Raw genomic sequence first — 19,740 nt, 5'->3', positions numbered from 1 at the left:
CTTTTATTTCTTTTAGAATAATAATGTTACTGTCTTCGTAAAATACATTACGAAGGCATTAAAATGCATTACAAAGCGTTCAAACTGTGTAGAAAAAAAATGAAGTTTCAGCACCCAGAAATAACCATTGAGTTAACAGTAAGTAATTATAATTTTAGATTTCTTTCTGTGCACTGAAATGAGGTAGAAATGATAGTTTATAAAAATGAGATAATATGATAAATGACATTTAACAATGAAATGCATTATAAAAATTTACTCTTAAGCTTACTATAAAAAACATGGATGCTGCAATTAGACTTCTGAGTAACAATAATGTGAACCACAATACTCAGCCATTATGTTAGAGTAAACATTCAATTGCTTTAAGCCTATGGTCAGGTGAGTGAATGTTATTTGACATTAAAAGTTAGGAGGAGAAGTATAGAAAAGGGCCATTAGGTGGATTGGGCTATTCTAAATGGGGCTAATAAAAACTTACCTTCATCATAGTCTGTAATACATATTGCATATGTATAAAAACAGCATTGCTCACTGCATTTTCATTAAAAAACATATCAGAGGTTTATCCAGAGTGCCTGAAAACTTTTCATTATCTTGAAAATCCCAAAGATAAAAAAGAACTGAGTCTTGGGTTTCTTTTTAAAAGTTTCTATTGAAAATTACTAGTACCTACCTTCACAGGGTCTTTTTTTCTTGATATGATCAACTTACTAGTTAAAGGATTCTTGTCAACTACGGCGTTTGAGCATCTTCATCACCCAGGAGTAAGTGAAGATTATGGACACAAATGAGCAGAACTAGTGAGACAAGAATGGTTTTTATAACCTGTTCTTTTCCCTATTCTGTTCTTTAGAGATAGGAAATGTTGTGTTGGAAGAGATTGTCACGTCTGGATTGCAGGCTGTGCTTAAACGAAAGAATAGATGGTTGTCTTTTGTGTTCTTTCCTGAGGAATAGTTGTGTTGTGATTCACCACACCAGTTTTTTCCAAGTGCGTAAGCGAAGGTTTTAGTAACCTTTCGCCACTGGGAATCCAAGTACTGAAGGTTCCGTAACTCTTAAGGAAGCCTTGTGGTCTTAATAAAAAAGCCTTTTATAGTCATGTCCATTCTATCCAATTTATAATGTGAAAATTGGAAAAGACCAATGAAAAAAGATTGAAAGCATGATTGTGGTATTATACAATATTAGTGGTAGAAGGATCCTATTTCATTTGTTCTACAAAGTCCATTGACCTATTTTGTTTTTTCTCCCTATTTAGCACCTATCTCAGTATATACCTTTCATTATAGTAATGTGTATATCTGTCTGACTTGCCCACTTGCTTAGGGACAAGTTTGATCTCTCATTTCTTTGTTTTGGCCATAGTTTCTAGTGCAGAATATTGTGCAAATAAGGCACTTAATGTATGCTTGTTGAATCTGATTTTATTATATCTTACAGAAGATGTAATTTGTTTTAGAAATGGAAAATGTAAGTTCAGGCACTGTTGACTTAGTCACATTCTACCATCCTTTATTTCAAAAATATGTAGAGGAATGCTTGTAACATTAGATGTACAGTTAAAATAGAAGTTATTTATAAATTTTATGCATATTATTCACTTCACTCTTGGGGAACTGTCATTTTTCATTTTGCTCCTGCCTCTCATGTAATATTTGGAAAATTATCTATCAAAACAAGGCTTCTAAAACTTTATTAGTTTATGAAGTCATCCTTGATGAGATTACCAGCTTTGTAGATTTTTTCCTCTCATTCTGAGCTTTGATTATTGGTTAGTACCTCACAATTTAGTCTTTCATTCTACTTTGTTGTGTATGTCTCTTTCTCTTCTTTTTTTCCTTGCATCTAGCTATCTATGGTTTATAATATAAGTGTCTTAATATTACCTTCTAAAAAAGTGAATTATCTAGTGTGATATTTTCTATTTTCATGAGATATTCAGTAACCAAAAATGGGCCCATAACTTCAATTTGGGAAGTCCCTGTGGGTCTGGAGTCTATGAGCTTTGGTGTCTTGCTTATGGAAACTTGTTAATTTATAATACAGATTTGCCTTGTTTTAATAACGTTAACATCTACTAATCCATTAATTCATTTATTAATCAATTAGCTAAAATGCAAACCAAGTAGATAAAAGTCCTTTACTCTAATTGCTCATTCCAGAAGGTGGTAAACTCTTTCCTGCCAAGGTAACCATGGAGCATTTATCTTTGTTAACATCACGGCACAAAGATTAGAGATGCACAAAGATGAATTGTGGCATTCATTATATCTGTAGGTGCGTGCATCAAAAGAAGGTTAGACAAACAATTTGTACTTTGCAGTAAACGGCTCATTTAGGATTTTCAGTCTTTCCAATCAGGTCTGCTTCTCTTATCTTACACTGTCTATTTATAAAGCTTTCATAAATGTTTGTAAAAAAATGTGAATTTTCTGTTTGGGGTAACTGTTAGTGTTAAAAGTAAAAATAACATTTCTCAAATTCTTTATATCCTTACTTTTTTTGTTCTTGACCAGTTTTCAGAGAGAACACATGTTAAATTTTCTCACCTAGATTTGGAATTAACAATTTCTTCTTGTATTTGTGATACTTCTCATTTAAATTTAAATGTAATTTCATTTATATGAATTTAAATACATAAAGTTTTATGGGTTTTGTATTTTCCAAATAGAGCATAACTTTTATCAGTATAAAATTTCCCTCCTTATTCTATTAATATTTAAATCTTTTCACTTTGAATTATGTTTTCTTTAATATTGTCACACTACTATTTTCTCAAATTATGCAGTTATTTATTTAATGGCTCATTCTGTATTATTATATCCGTGACCATATTTATTTATTTATATTTCATAATATTAAGGGGTACAAATGTTATTGCTACATGGATACACTGTATAATACTTAAGTAGGGACTTTTAGTCTGCCTGTCACCATAATAGTGTTTATTCTACCTGGTAATTTTTACCTCTCATCCCCCTCTCACCCCCTCCTAAAAGTTTTCAGGCACTCTGGATAAACCTCTGATATGTTTTTCAATGAAAATGCAGTGAGCAATGCTGTTTGGTTTCCATTGTCCTTTAGATCTCTTTGTGTCTGTGCATGCCCATCATTTAGCTCTGCATTATTAGTGAGTATGTGTGGTATTTGCTTTTTCATTCCTGAGAAACTTCGCTTAGAATAATGGTCTCCAATTCCATCCAAGTTGCTGAAAAAGATAATATTTCATTCTTTTTTATAGCTGAGTAATATTCCAGTGTGTGTGTGTGTGTGTGTGTGTGTGTGTGTGTGTGTGTGTGAGAGACACACCACATTTTCTTTATCCACTCATGGATTGATGGGAACTTAGGGTGATTCTACATCTTTGCAATTATGAATTGTGCTGTGATAAACATTCCAGCACAGGTGTGTTTTTGATAAAACTTCTTTTTCCTTGGGTAGATACCTAGTAGTGGGATTGCTGAATCAAACAGTAAGTCTACATTTATTTCTATGAAAAATCTCCATATTGTTTTCCATAGAGGTTGTACTAATTTGCAGTCCCACCAACAGTGTATAAGTGTTGCTTTCTCTCTGCATCCATGCCAGCATCTATCATTTTTTGACTTTTAAATAATGGCCATTCTGATAGGGGTAAGGTGGTATCTCATTGTAGTTTTATTATTTATTTTTTATTTCAGAATATTATGGGGGTACAAATGCTTTGGTTACATAAATTGCCTTTGCACCGAATAAAGAATGGGTTTCTACTTGCTATTCCTGGTGCTAAATGATCCAATCTCATTTGAGCCTCCTTTCCTTTAGTTTTCCTGTTCTTATACTGCATTTTAACCACATAAGACTACATGCCATTCTTAGGACATGTTCTAGGTCTTATGACTCTATTCTTTTCCTTATACCATTTCCTCTGTTTGTGATCCAATTGGTCTCATCTCCACTTGTCAAAACCTACAATGTACTTAAAGATCTAACTTCAGTATTCTTATTTCTATGGAGCTATTCTGGCATTTCATGTCAGAAATGATTCATTGAAATCTCATAATACTATGTGAGCTTCACTTTAATATTTGTATGGTAATAGATTATTTTTCAAGTTATGAAACAATATGACATGATGGTTAAGGGCTCACATTCTGAAGTCACTGTATGGATTTAAAACTGGCTCTTTTACTTATCAGGGAGTTACCTTGGGCCAGTGGTTACCTCCTAACTCTTTATTAGACTCTTCCCTAATCATATTCCTTCTACCATTGACCTGTTCATGTCTTTAGCATCTGTTTGACTATTCCTGTGGTTTTCTAAATGTGTGTGTGTATCTGCCATGCCCCTATAATTCAACCCTCTACTCTGCTATTTGAGTGATACGGTCAAAATAGTAAACAGATATTTACATATCCTATATTTTGATAAATTGGATCTGTGTTAGGAAGGAAAGGCATAGAGGCATACCTAATTGGACTGTAACCTTTATAAGGAAAATAGGTCATTACTGTTTAAAGGCTGGATGATTGAAGGCTTGTTCTGAGTAATAGAGGAGATAACTCTTGTAAAACACTTAACACAGTGCCTGGCTCTTGGTAGGCACTCAACAATATTTTTGAATAAATGAATGAATTTTAACTTTTTTACTTGATATAATATGAATAATTTAATTATCTCCTTAGCATTCATTCAGAACTTGAAAGCTTGAAGTTTGTCTAGACAATGGACTTTATCATATAATAATAATTAGAAAAACAGAGAACATGGTTGAGTTTTTAAAAGGATGCTTATTTACTTTTCAATTAAAACATACACAGCTTCATTAAAATTGGAAAATACAGATATGTAGAAAAAATAAAGCGGAAAAAAAAAATAACCTATAATCTAATCATCCCAAAGAGAACCAGTAATAACATTTTATAACATTTTGACATATCTCTTTAGTCTGCCTTTCAATTCTGTATAGATCTTTAAAAATAAAATTTTAGTTAAAAACTTATTTTTATAATTTCACATTCATTGGGAGTGATATAATTGTTATAAATGAATATTTAAATTATAAATTTTCAGCTGCAGTTCCATGAATCTTCTACATAATTGTATTAGATTTCTTTTTTGCCCAAAGTGTAGAAATGAAAATATATTTAGTTGAGAGAAGAAATTAAAATTATAGAAATATTGGTTACAAGTTAATTATTGGTTGTAGGAATCACAGTAACATACGATTATGAAGATAGCAGGCAGACATACATAAAGTGGTGCTGGAGAGGAGACAGTTATTAGATATGGGAGAGATTTTGTAACATTCCTATTGAATAAGTGGTAGACAAAATAGTATCAAGGGTATTCATAATAATCTGTGCCACTTGCATAATCTCCTGTGGTAGCATCATAATCGAATGTAGTGTCATAAACTATAGTAGTGTCATAAACTGTAGATATAATTGTCATGGTGTCATCAGTTGTGTTTAATGTGCTGGCTGGAGTGCCAGTTGTGGTTTCAGAGAAGGTGGTATGAGGTGTAGAAGAGGCAGACGTGCTGGGGGCAACGGTTGAAGTGGTGCCAGAAGCAGTCGTGCTTGTTGACGCAATGGGAGCTGATGTGGCTGGAGGGGTGCTGGTGGTGGCAGTAGTGGAGGCTGCAGGTGTGGTCAACAGAGCAGTTGTGGGAATGACAGTTGATGTGGTGGCAAGAGCAGCAGAAGTGTTCTTGATAGCGTTTTCGGTAGTTACAGCAGTAGAATCAGTACCAGTGAGTGATGATGTGGTACTGACCGCTGATGTTCCTGCAGTAGGGCTTATTGTAGAGGTAGTAGACATAGGTGTTGAAAACGTGGTTGTTTCAGGTTCAAAATAATCAAAGATTATAGAATACGATAAATCGTGATTTGCAGTGTTGTCAGAAGTGACCGCTTCTGTACTGGATGGGGAGGCTGAGTCGAATTGGGTAGTGGCTACAAGTGCAGTGGTGGTAGCGGCAGACAGAGCCGAAGCTGAGGACTGGCTAGTGGGGGCAGGTGTAGTGATCGTGGTAGGGAGTGAGTCAGTGGTGGTCACTGTGGACGCGGCGGGAGTAGAAGTAGTGACTTCAGTTGTCTTGACCTCAGTAGCGACCACGGATGCTGTGGCCCTTTCTACAGATTTGGTTCCTGAAGAAGAGGATGTGGGTATAGAGGTAAAATACTCGGTGGAAGCAGGTGTGGAAGCTGGTGCGATTAAAGCATCAAATGTCGTATTTTCAGGTGTTTCCTTGGAGGCCGAGGTGGTAACAGCAGGTAAGCTAGTAGAAATCTCCTCTGTGGTAAGAACATTAGATAAGCTAGTGGTAGCCTTAGTTGTGGACCTTACAGCAGACACAGTACTAGCAGATGTCACGATATTTGAGGGAGTGGGTGCAGTTGGATTTGTGGCAGTGGTTTCAGGTTTGTGGATGGGAAATTTGGTGACAGATGAGGATGGCTGTGGGGATTCAGGCTGCTGTGAAACTGGAAGAGGTTGATGTCCAATGGGCTTCCGTTTGGGCTTGGGCTTGGGCTTACAAGAAAGAACTGGTTTGTGTCTTGAAAAGTGACTTTTGTTTTTCTTAAATGGATTTGAATGATGTTTGTATGAGCCAGGTTTCAGTGGAAAACCTCTTGGTTTATCAGGATTACAGTGTGAAAGATGGTTTAGGGGAGATTTTGGTTTGCGAGATATTTTTCAGACAAATCTCTGCTTCTGAGATTGCTGTTTTGTGTATTTAATTATTTTTCGTCTATATATTTTTGCCTGAGTTTTTGAGTGGCTAGGTTGTTTTGTTTTTGTTGTGTTTATATGCTGTCTCCTTTGATTAGTTTGCTGTGGAAGATGGATTTTTCTTTGCCTGGATCTTTTCTCCAGGTTTGTATTCATGTTAAGTTTTGACCGTTTAGATGTTTTCTGTGGTTTTGACTTGTTTTGAAGCCGACCATTTTGTTTACCAGTTGAAGATGAAGGAGGTTTAGGCTGATGTGGGTTTTGTTGATTGTTGGCATTGGATTGAGATTTGGATTTCCTTAGTAATACTCTAGCAGTTTTGCATGGATAATATTTGATAGTGTAGGACCTTTTGTTAGTGGTTGATTTTCTATGATTTGGATGTTGGTGGCCACTTTGTTCCATTGGAGATTTTAGCCCAGGATTTCGTTGGTCAGTTTTTAGGTAAATTATTTTTTTGTTAGGTCCTCCTTTTATATATTTATTTACCTGTTGTCCATGTCTTTTTGGTTGAGATTTTGATTTTTGGGGCTGAATTAATGAGTTTGGCTTAAGTTTGGTTTGCGCATTTCTTTGATTAATTGAAAGAGATTTGGATTGAGCTAGCTCAGGGTGAATATAAACACCTGAGTGTGTTTTAGATTTTTTGGTGAATGTTAGTGGAGATTTTCCTGGATGAGATTTAACAGATCTAGAACTTGTTTTTGGAGGTAAATTTCCATGAGTTTGGGGACAAAGACCCCCTTGTCGGCCAGGGGAAATTTGACAAGGATTGATCTTCTTAGATCTCTTAGAAGCAATAGCACTTAAATGAGTTTGGGAGCCTACAGATCTTTGTTGGGCAAATGGATTTGATTTGATTTGAATCCGACCAGTTTTAACTGAAGAAGGTGCATGCTGAAGTGAAGCTGGGCCTCGAGAAAATGAATTTGGTAATGCTCTGTTTTTTGGCTTATTTGTCTCTTGTGTCCCACCTGACTGTGGAAAAGAAAGATGAAAAACATTAAGCACATACAGGATGACAAGTACTGCCTTCAGACTCAAGTAAGAGGGACCCCCGACCTGGGCCCTGTGGTTTAAAGGGCCCTTACTTTGGCCCTTGTGTGGCCATGGGGGCAAGAGGAAGAGGAAGGAATCACTAGGAGGTTTTCTTCCTCCTCCCCCAGTTCACTTCCAGAAACATAAAATCCTCTTCCCTGAGTCCATCCTACTAAGAGGACCATGCTGCTAGCATGCACATACACCCCTAGGCATGAAGGGAAACTGAGGAAGATATCTGGGCTGGAGTATCCATATTTGCCTTCAGGTGTCTTCTCCCAGTGTTGGGGTGGGGCTGAGGGAGGGAGGAGGAGCCAGGGATTGGAGGGGAGGCAGGCTGGCTATAGGCCAGGGCCAGGACCTTGCTTGTTATTACTCTGCCACCTTCTGACAAAGAATTCATGAGTTTAAGAATCCTAAATGGATTTTTTTTCTTGCTCCTTTACACTTTTCTATTTTTCTCCAATTTTTCTAGAACATACTTGTATTACTTTTTCATCATTAAGAAAAATGCAAAGAGTGTGTTGATGCTGTTTGGGAGATTGAACTGTGTATTTTTTTTATTCTCGCCATCCTCCTTGTCGTCTTCTATTTTTTAGGTGAATTATCATTTTCTTAATTTTATTTTTTATTGATGCGTAATACATGTACATTTTTTCAGAGTATGTGATAATTTAATACATTCTTATAATTCGTAAAGATCAAAGCAGTGTAATTGGGGTATCCATCACCTTAAAAATTTGTCTTTTCTTTATGCCATAAACATTCAAATGATTCTCTTCTAGCTATTTTGAAATATACAATAGATTACTGTAAACTACAGTCACCCTCCTGATCTGTCAAACACTGCATCTTGTTTCTTCTCCCTCTGTTTTTATGTCCCCACTGCATCACATGTGTATTGGTGCCAACTATATCCTGGGCCGAGTGTTAGATGCAGGGGGATTCAAAGATGTACAAGATGGATATGGTGTACATGCTCATGATCTGCATCGACAATGAGCAACGTTACACTACATTCCTCCATTGGAGAGAGAAATTCATTTTGGCATTTTAAAGATGCTGAGAAATCCTGCAGCTTAATCAAAATCCCAAACAAAAAATCCATTTAACTTTTTCAAACTTATAATTTTTAAAGTTATTTGACTCCAAGGACTTTAAAAAATTAACAGTTATGATGTAATACAATATAGTATAATGGTTGTTGGAGCATGCATCAGAAAAACTGAAAGAAACAATACAAACCAATATTGATTTTTTTTTGGCAGAGCCCATTTTTAATAGTATTTTAAGTTACTAACAAGTCTTTCCATACATGTGTGTTTCTTAGGTCTTTCATGTTTGAAATGACATATGGTGACTTTTTATATATTTCAAGACTAACAAATGATAATAATAACTACTATGATATCTTGCATCTAAAAGAAATAATTTTCTCATTCACCAAAGTAGAGTTTCTAGTTATAGTTTTGTTGTAAAAGTAAACGGTTTATTAACTTAAATATGAAATTAAACCTTTTAAAAAATTTCTACAATAGATGAAATTTAACTGCACTACTAAAGTGCTTAAAGATATTAGAATATATTAATTTTCACTAAATTTTAGCAAATTATCAATTAGTAAGTGGGGTTAATAAAAATATATTACATTTGTATATTGCTTTCTAATTTTCATTTCTATTTATAAATAGTCATATTTAATTGAAATAACAAATGAAGAATTACTGGAATTGAGACAAAAAATCATTTTGCAGCAGATCTATAGTTATTATTGATGAAAAGTGTGAACAGAACCATATATGATATTTCAAGATAAATACTACATTATTATAAGTAAACTTATAAATGTATAAATGCTCATGTACTTTTGTTTAGAAATATGATGCCCAATCTTACCAGATATGACGGACTAAATTATGTCACATCCATCCCATGTAATCGCCCTTACTGCTATTCTGGTCCCCTGTGATCTATCCTCCACACAGGACACAGTGCTTTTAAAAATAAAAGTCAGGCATCAAATCCCCTGCTTAGACTTCTCATTGGGTTCCCATCGACCTCAGAATGAAATCCAAACTTCTTATTACCACTTAGAAGGCACTACAGAAGCCAGCCCCCACCTCACTCTTCTTCACAATCACTTACTTCCAGACACTGATCTTCTTTCTGTTCCATGATTGAGTCAAGCTTGTTCCCTCTTTGGTGGACCTTTGTCTAGAATTCTCTGCTCCAACATCATTGCTTGGTGTTTTTTCCCCCCTTTGTTATTCAGCTTAAATGACAACTTTCTGGAAAGGGTTTTTGAAACATGCAATCTAAACTAACGTTTTTACTCTCTATCATTTTACTCTATTTTAGTTCCCACAGTTTATTTTTATCATTATTTAAAATGATCTTTTTGTTTGTGATTTGCCACCACTTTCAAGAAAGTAGGCTCTATGTGAGCAGTCAGTGACTTCGCCTTCTTCCTTCTACTCTGTATCTCCAGTTCTTTGAACAGTGCCTGGCACATAGTTTGACTTCGATAAATGCATGTTGAATGCAAAAGTAAACTGTTTACCTTATATAAGCATCACTTAGTGTAACCTGGAACTGGTTCATTAATTTTTTTTTTTTTTGAGACAGAGTCTCACTGTGTTGCCCAGGCTAGAGTGCCGTGGCGTCATCTTAGCTCACAGCAACCTCAAACTCCTGGGCTCAAGTGATCCTCCTGCCTCAGCCTCCCGAGTAGCTGGGACTACAGGCATGTTCCACCATGCCCGGCTAGTTTTTTCTATATATTTTTAGTTGTCCAATTAATTTCTTTCTATTTTTAGTAGAGACGGGGTCTCGCTCTTGCTCAGGCTGGTTTCGAACTCCTGAGCTCAAACAATCCGCCCGCCTCGGCCTCCCAGAGAGCTAGGATTACAGGCGTGAGCCACCGCGCCCAGCCTCATTAATTTTTATTGGAAAACTCATTTAGATATCCTGTAGAGTCTGGACTTCTTAGAGTATCATTTTGATCTTAAAAACTTTATTTCCTTAATCCAGTCATGAATTGGTGGGCACTTAGGTTGATTCCCTGTCTTTGCGATTGTGAATTGTGCTGCAATAAACATTCAAGTGCAGGTGTCTTTTCAATAAAATGACTTCTTTTCCTTTGGATAGATAGCCAGTAGTAGGATTGCTGGGTGGAATGGAGATTATCCTAAGTGAAATATCTTAGGAATGGGAAAACAAACACCACATGTACTTCTAATAATTGGGAGCTGATTGATGGGCATACATGGGCACAAAGATATATAAAGGTCATAGGAAATCAAGAAGGGCGTGTAGGAGGGAAGGGGTAAAACCCTATCTATTGGGTACAATGAACATTCAGGGGATAGGCACACTATAAAGCCCTCATTTAAGCATTATAAAAGGTATCCATGTAACAAAAACATTTGTACCCCCTTAATATTTTCAAATAAAAAAAAAAACCCAAACCTTAAAAAAAACAAACCAAAAACGCTTTATTTCCTGAAGTCTTAACTTTTCTATTTCAGGGCTAATATTTTCTAGGAATTAACAAACAAACATCAACAATCTGTAAGAATTTGAGCTTTCTTTGTGATAGTTGATAATTTTTGTGTTTTAAAAAAGTGAAGAGGCCGGGCGCGGTGGCTCACGCCTGTAATCCTAGCGCTCTGGGAGGCCGAGGCGGGCGGATTGTTTGAGCTCAGGAGTTCGAAACCAGCCTGAGCAAGAGCGAGACCCCGTCTCTACTAAAATTAGAAAGAAATTAATTGGACAACTAAAAATATATAGAAAAAATTAGCCGGGCATGGTGGCGCATGCCTGTAGTCCCAGCTACTCGGGAGGCTGAGGCAGGAGGATCGCTTGAGCCCAGGAGTTTGAGGTTGCTGTGAGCTAGGATGACGCCACGGCACTCTAGCCCGGGCAACACAGTGAGACTCTGTCTCAAAAAAAAAAAAAGTGAAGGAAGAGAAAGAAAATAATAACTGCAGTTTATTACAACACATCGTCTGGACTTTTGGTTGGGGATGGTCATCATTCCCCTGTGGCTACCCATTCAGAGGTTCCCTATTACATGTGATATAGTCTTTCCAGTATATTCGGCTATTACTTAGCTTGCAAATGGAAGGGACAGTATTCTTCTACATTCCACATGATTTTTAAAAATAAGGCTGGACAGGCATTTTTAGTTATGTTCTTTCTTTGATTATTAGTACTATACAAAGTTAGTTCTTTATGATTAGCATGTGGATATCTTTTAAAGATCTTCTCAAATCCTATTTTCTTTGTGAATCTTTCTAGGATTTAGTGAGGGCAGAGTATGGATACCTAAAAGCAACTACCAGAAATTCCATCTTTATTTTTCATCCTGAGACCTTTATACTAACAAACACTAGATTATACGACGTAGAGAGGAATATTCACAAGAAGTTATATTTTTATGGCCTTTTTAGGTATGTAAAATGCCATATACACAAACATAGACAGGGTGCCAATAGTAAAAAATGTAAAATATAGTGGTAAGAAAATTTAACACCTAAATATCAAGTCTGAGAATCTGAAAGCTGAAATCAGAGATATTGTGGTATGTTCTCTTATTCAATTGCAAAAAGGAAATATATATATATGTATATGAAATCTCCAAAATAATTATTTTTTATTTATAATTAAATATACAGGCAGATTAATTGAGCTCATGAGTACTTACTGAGAAGCAGGCCATTAAAGCCAATAGGGTCAGGTAAGGCGTCCTCATTGCTTCTAGCTGCTGTTTGAAAGTAAGCACAAGAAATGTCCGTTTTAGTTGTCATAAAAGATCCGCCCTATTTGTCCCAGAATAATGATAGCTCTGAAGAACAGTTTAAAAGAGTAATCGTTGTAAGACATGGTTATTAGAATTGTAGAAGCATGTGCTACTCATTGAAATAAATGAAATATAGGAGATATTTGGACTCTTTTTAATGCTAGGGGATATGATTATGATACTGTATATTTTACAGTAGAATTAATACTACTGAATTTTTGGTAAACTGGCTGTTAAAAATTTCCAAAATATGCTATGAATATTAATGAAAAATATATAGTTAAATCACATTAGAGTTAATAAATTGTGTTATGTGTTCAAATTTATTCATTTACTATAGTTAAGAATCAAAAATGATTTGTGTACATTTTTTGAGGGTTGGCTGGTCTAAATCTCTATCTTTAATAGAGGGTTGGTATAATTAAAGAGTTAGTATAATTAAAAGATTTCCCATTGAATTAAGAATCTTAGAAACATAAATTGCTATCACTGGAAAGAATTTGGGAGATGATCTCACTTCTCCATTGAGGCTAAGGGCACATCCAGGAGCCTTAACTGTTTCACAAAAAGAGTCACCATTTATCAGACGTATTCCAATGCAAGTCTGCACCTTCTATAAATACCTTCATTTAATGATGATGAGTTATAAATGAGGCTGGTATTATCATCTTCATTTATCTTCAGATAAATGGTTTAATTTCCTTATCCAAAGCCACAAATCTACAAAGTGAATGAACAAATATTTGAATCTAGGATTATCCAACTCTAAGTTATGTGGCTTAATTTAGATATAGGGGTAAATTAGGAAAAGAAATATTTTTCAAAACTTTCTGTAATACAAAGAAGATGGATTTTAAAACCATTTTCCTCGTGTGTTCTTGGTTTCATTGCTTCAAGGAACTTGAGGTCAAAAATTTTGCTAGTCTTTAGTTCTTATTCTCAGCCCAAATGTAGGTAAACTGGATATAACAATTATATTCTGAAAAGTAACTCACAGCTCTATGTACAGTCATTTAGATGAGGGCTAATGTCCAGTTAGCAAATTTCACTAATGTTAAAACTATTTGCCAGTAAAAGTGCAAAGAGAAATCAAGACATGACAAATTAGGTAGGATGTGGATTTTACTAATCTATGAAGTCCCATGAAATTTTATGAATTTTTGTCTTACTGTTAAATACTATGAAGGTTAGAAAAATAAAATAACATAACTCACCACATTTGTAGCTAAAAGAACATTTAGAAATGCTGTTCTAGTCAGTGAATTTTTACATTAATCACTAGAAATAGAATGTTTAAGAACATAACCTTGAGTCTCTATTCAAAAGTTTTAATTTGTGAATTCCCAAGTACCTACCCTTGAAGGAATCCTTCCTTCCAGGTCTGGTCAAACTACCTGTCAGCTGAATTCTTGTCAGTTACTGTGTCTAGGAATTTTGATAGCTAAGAAGCAACTGAAAATCTAATGCGGCAAATAAGGAGGACCAGTGAAAGAATGTTTCTTACAGTCTTTGTACTAGTTTATTTTAGAAATAGGAAATGCTGTAATAAAAGGTCATGTCTGGATTGAGCGTTTTATACCAAGAATGATTAGTTGTTTGTTCAGCTGACAATTGTCCTTTGTACCTTGATTTCTTCCTGAGAAACAGTGGGTTGTGTCTTAATATGTGTATTTTCCTATGCGTAAGTTATGTGCTCTGTATAGAAGTATCTGCGTCAGTCATTTTGGGGCCATAGTGGAATCTATTAATAAAAACAGAATAGTTAAAAATGTCTCTTTTATGCATACAAACAAAATTATATATTACTAAATAAATTTGAGACTATGAAAGAATAAAGGAAATTATAAAACATTTATAGCTGAATGACAGTGAAACACAAAAAGTCAGTATTTATGGGAGAAAAGGAAGTCTAATCTCTAGCTTTTTAATATTTATAAGGAAAGAATAAAGATTGAAAACAAGCTGAACTTTTAGTGTCTCTAAAAACTGGGCAAAAACAGCAAAACGTATCAAGAGAAAAAAGGAAGGAAATATAAGGGCAGAAATAAATGAAATAGAGAAAAAGCAACAACAAAAACAATAGAAAAATATTTGGAATACTGAAAACTTGCTCTTTGAACATATTAATAATAATTCAGGAAAGAATGATTAGAAAAAATGATTCAAATATATAATAATGAATAAAAGGAAATAAGAGTAATTAATAATATAATGTTAGAATATTATGAACAATTGTTAATATTTTTGAAAGCCTAGACAAAATAGATAGATTCCTGCAAAATTGTGAAACTCCTACATTGGCATAAGAAGAAATAGGAAAGTTACGTATAATAATAAGTACCAAAGAATGAAAGAATTTAGTTCAAAAGCCCCAAACCAGACCAGACAATTTTATAGGTAACTTCTAATAAATTTACAAGGAAGACATAATTGTTTTAGAAAAAGTAGGAAAGCTTCCCTGATCATTTTGTAAGCTTTTGTAACCTTGTGTCCAAAATCTTTAGAGAAAGACATATCAAGAAAATAAAATTACAGACCCATTTCATTTATGAATATATACTTGGAAATTTTAACTAAAACATCATCTAATTGAACAGTATAGCCAATTAATTATAGCTGTATCATGACAAAATAAGGTTTACACAGAAATTTAAAGGTTATTTACTATCAGAAAAATTTGTCAATGTAATTCACCACATTAATTACAATAAAGGAAGAAAGCCATGAATACATCAATTGACACAAAAAGTCATTTGCTAAAGTTCAACACATACATGTGCTAAAAGATTTTAGTATGGTAGGAATAGAAAAATTTAACTTGACAATGTTTATAAACTAACATCCCCAAAATTCATACTTAAGCAAGAATGACTGGTATACACTGAGGTTTAACATAAAAGACTTATCCAATGCTGTGAGAAAACAAAAGCATGGAAGAGTTGTAAGAATTGTAAGAAAGAAATAAAACTCATTATTAGCAAATACAAAATGATTTCCATAAAATGACCAACAAAATTAACTAGGTATTAGGACCAGTAAGAGAATTCAGTATAGTTCTTGGAAGGAAAATCAACTGACAAAATAGATAAAATTTCTCTACATCAGTAATAGGGAACTGGAAGAGATAAGACAAAATCAGATAAAAATCAGACATCATTTTTCCCAACAGAAAATAAAAAACAAACAAAAAAACCAACTGTAAATAATGTTGGAATTAATGAAGCAACTCACTCTGCTTATGAGAAAATATATACTTTCCAAGTCTGAACAAACATAGTTTGCTAAACTGTCTGTCAAGCAAAAATGCTGTTCCATGAAAAACTAGCTTGTTACACTCCCAACACAAAGCACGTATGCTTTTTTCTTCAGATGAATGTTATACTTCACTATGCAGCAGAAGTGCTTTTTTCATGCCTCCCTCTTCCTTATACAGGATATTATAAAACAAGTCAGGGTTGAGATTTAATAAAATTAATAATATTTACTGCTCCAGCAAGGATGTTCTTTAAGTGAAAGTGGCCTTTTTTATTTTCTGCAAGTATGTGGTTGAGGACAATTTTAGTGCTACTGCTTTGATTCATGTTAAGGCACCAGCAGTTTTACCCACCATCAATGCAAAGGTAACACAGTGAAAAAGGCAAATAATGTCTTTGTACTGTGATGAAAATAGTTTGACCTTGCAGATTCCCTGAAAACATCTTGAGGGACCCCCAGTAGTTGGCACACCACACTTGGAGAGCCACTGACATAGATGAACAGATGGATGAGAGACTGGGAGAGGATATTTGCACAGTTTAAAATCACCCAGGGACTAAGGTGTAATTCCTGCATACAACAGGAAAAAGAGTAGGACCCCAATGGAGAAATGGACAAAGGCAATCAAAGGCAGCTCAGAGGAGAAAGCCAAATAATGAACTTATTCATAATCAGAGAAAACCTAATTATTAATAAATCCAAATGATAAATCTTACATTCATCAGAATGATAAACTTTACAAAATTGGATGTTTGTAGTGATGTGGGAAATAGGAAAATTTGTATACTCTCATGGGAGTTTTGATGGGTTCAGCCAGTTTGGAGAATAATCTGAAGGGTACAAATGTGCCAGGATCTGTTTAATGATATTGCCTCGTTTAATTCGTAACAGTCCTCTGAAATAGGACGGTGATATCCCTACTTAAAATTGAGGAAACTGAGGCAGAGAGAGGTGAAACAAACTTACTGATGTTCTATATTTAGTAAATGGTGGGTTTGGGATTTGAACCCAGGCAGTCTGTCTCTAGAGTCAGTGTTCTCAACCACTGCATTATGCTTGATGATTTTAAAAAGAGTCTTCCAAGGTTCCTAGTCACAACTATCTCCCCATCTCAAAAACACCCATAGCACTCTGTTTTTATCCTTACTGTTGCAATTTTAACCATTTACTTCTAGTAATTATAGCATGTACTTGTCTCCTACTGTGTTGAGGTAGTATTGCTATCTTTATGAACCTTTAAATTATCCACAGTATAAACTTGCTCAGTAGATTCCTTTTATATTTTATTTCGCAGAAGACTTTGTAAATCTTGCCAAATGATAAAGTATAACTTCTTTGCATTTTGGTTTAAACAAATTTTACCTATACTGAAATAAAAATATAGAGAAATCCTTGAAATACATATTTTTGTAACTTACTAATTGAATAATATTTGTGGTTATACAACAATAATTTTCTCCTTCAGAGTAAGTCTCCCCTCTTCCTCATGTGCTACCCCTGGTGATATTTGGCTCCCCATCCTTCAATACTAGTGTTCTCAAATCCTGCTCTGTTATTAAGCATGGACACTGAAAACCTTTTTGGTTGGTATCTCTCTTTTTCCCTCTGAATCTTTGCATTGATTAGAGAGTACTAACAATTTAGTCCTATATATTTTATATATAATAATATAAATATATAACATACATTATATAATTATTGCATATGTATGATTATATAATTATTACAGGTTATATTATATATAGCATTTAGTTATAATTATATATAGTTATAATGCCATATAATTATTACACACTATATAGCATATATTATATGGAACTGAGTTATACACATTATATATATTTATGTCACACACAATATACATATTCTATCACTTGTCCTAAATTATAATAGAACAGAATTTATGTATGCTGTTTTATGTGCTTCTTTTTAGAAGGCTCCATAGTTTCCAGAGCTCTTGACATGGCAGCTTTACCTTAAAAATTATTGCATTGTGAATGTGGAAAGTCTTTAAGTCTTTATGCTAACCTCTATGGCTAGCAAATGGTTATAAATTTGTATTTTTGCTGATATAAGTGTAATCCTTAACTATGGGATATTATTTAATTAGCTCAAATGCATATGCAATAAAAATAAGATCTTATAATTGATTGCCTATATCTTTATTCATCATATGCAATGATGTTACCTATATTCCCTTGATATATTACTAAGTGTAAAATGCAGTTGAAAAACTGCCTATGTGATATGATTCCTTTTGAACGATGACATAAGTATCAAAAAATGCAAGTGGGCGCATATTCAGAGGAGATGTCTGGAAGGATATGTTCAAGTATGTCAATCATTGACATTTTGTGGGATTTCTAGAAGATTTCTCTCTCTTTCTTTTTCTTTCTATATCATTTGGATTTTCCACACCGTTCATGTATTGCCTTTGTAAATAAAAACAAAGCTGGAAAACTGGAAAAAAATAATAGAATTGCCTATTGTGAGAGAGTGTAAAATGTTCTGTGAGGATATGTGTCTTTCTAAACACATGGCTGTCTGTGGATTAACAATCCACAAAGTTGACATTGTCTCAATATCTGGAAATGCTTGGATCATAGGAGGGTTAGAACAACAACTTGCACTTTTTTGTACAAACACCACATATGGGCTTTTCAGTTTTTTTCCATTTCACTTTTTCTTCTAGTTGTAGTTAAATTTTGAAAACATGTTGTGGTTATTTGGAGAGAATGTGGATTTCCTCTTTTTTGGCTTCAGCATTCTTTATTAATATATTGGCACACTTATTTATGTTCTTTAAATTCTATGTTTCCTTACTTATTCTTTGTCTACTTGATTTGCTGATTTCCAAAAAAAAAAAATGTGTAATACAGTCTCCCATTGTGATTATAGGTATGACAATTTTTCTTGATATTTCTGAGGGTTCCATAGATTTAAAAATTATGTTGTTTATATATACATTTTATAACCTTAATGGATCACTTTATCAATATAAAATATTCATATTTGTGCCATTTAGTGTTGATTTCTATATTGTTAGAAATTAATATTATATAATGTGCTTTCTTTTAATTAATGTTTGCCTGGCCTATTTTATTCCATCCATTTTTTTCAAACTTTATATGCCTCCTTGTTTTAGGCAGGTAGCTTACAAATAAACTATGGCTAAATATTCATAAGCAGGGGAATGATAAGAACAAAGGCATGGAGTTAATAAAAATGAATGTACACTTGGAGGCATATTATTCTGGTGGGCTAAATATGCAGTGCTTGAAAGAAATTGGTTACAGCTAAGGTTGGAACTAGGTCGGGACAAAGTGGAGACATTCTCTTTTGTAAAGTTAAGAAACTTCGAATTTTCCTTTAAGTGGTGGGGAATAATAGATTGTTCCCAATTGAGTTGTAATCAGCTTTATATTGTATAGGTATTTCTATTATTGATTAGGAGGATAGATTTAAGGTGGGAAAGACTGCAGAGAGACAAGTTGGAGGACTATTGCAATGGAAAAGACATGAAATTTGGAAGATCTGGTCTAGCAAATAGCAGCGAGTATGAAGAGGAAAGGTCTATTTCTGAGGTAAGAGGTTGTACTAATTTGCAGCCCCACCAACAAGGTGTAAGTGTTCTTTTCTCTCTGCATCCATACCAGCATCTATTGTTTCTAGATGTTTTAGTAGTAGCCATTCTGATAGGGGAAAGGTGGTATCTCATTGTGGTTTTAATTTGCATTTCCCTGATAATTAGTGATGTTGAGCATTTTTTCATATTTTGTTGGCCATTTATTAATTTTCTTTTGAAAAGCTTCTGTTCTTATCTTTTACCCACATTTTAATGATGTTGTTTTCTTCTTGCTGATTTGCTTGAGTTCTTTGTAGATTCTCGTTATCAGCTCTTTGTTGGATATATAGCTTGCAAA

At 34.2% G+C, this 19,740-nt stretch overlaps 2 protein-coding genes across 2 annotated transcripts in view; both read right to left on the bottom strand.

Moving 5' to 3' along the window:
- LOC105822795 (mucin-5AC-like) overlaps nucleotides 1-12,514 on the bottom strand; it is a 30,851-nt gene extending 18,337 nt beyond the window's left edge. Inside the window, exons 1-3 of the mRNA XM_012659825.1 lie at nucleotides 12,467-12,514; nucleotides 7,552-7,701; nucleotides 5,359-6,522 (exon numbers count right to left, since the gene is read on the bottom strand). Coding sequence (XP_012515279.1) covers nucleotides 5,359-6,522; nucleotides 7,552-7,701; nucleotides 12,467-12,514 — 1,362 coding nt within the window. The remainder of the gene's footprint in view (nucleotides 1-5,358; nucleotides 6,523-7,551; nucleotides 7,702-12,466) is intronic.
- Nucleotides 1-14,109, bottom strand: part of MUC7 (mucin 7, secreted) — a 68,084-nt gene extending 53,975 nt beyond the window's left edge. The window contains exon 1 of the mRNA XM_012659826.1: nucleotides 13,918-14,109. The gene's annotated coding sequence lies outside the window, so the exon portion shown is untranslated. The remainder of the gene's footprint in view (nucleotides 1-13,917) is intronic.
- Nucleotides 14,110-19,740: the final 5,631 nt, after the last annotated feature.

Source organism: Propithecus coquereli, unplaced genomic scaffold (assembly GCF_000956105.1).
Source record: "Propithecus coquereli isolate 6110/MARCELLA unplaced genomic scaffold, Pcoq_1.0 Scaffold64, whole genome shotgun sequence".
In the NCBI taxonomy this organism is placed as follows: Eukaryota; Metazoa; Chordata; class Mammalia; order Primates; family Indriidae; genus Propithecus; species Propithecus coquereli.
Note: the sequence above shows the minus strand (reverse complement) of the source record. Positions and strands in the feature narration are given on the sequence as shown.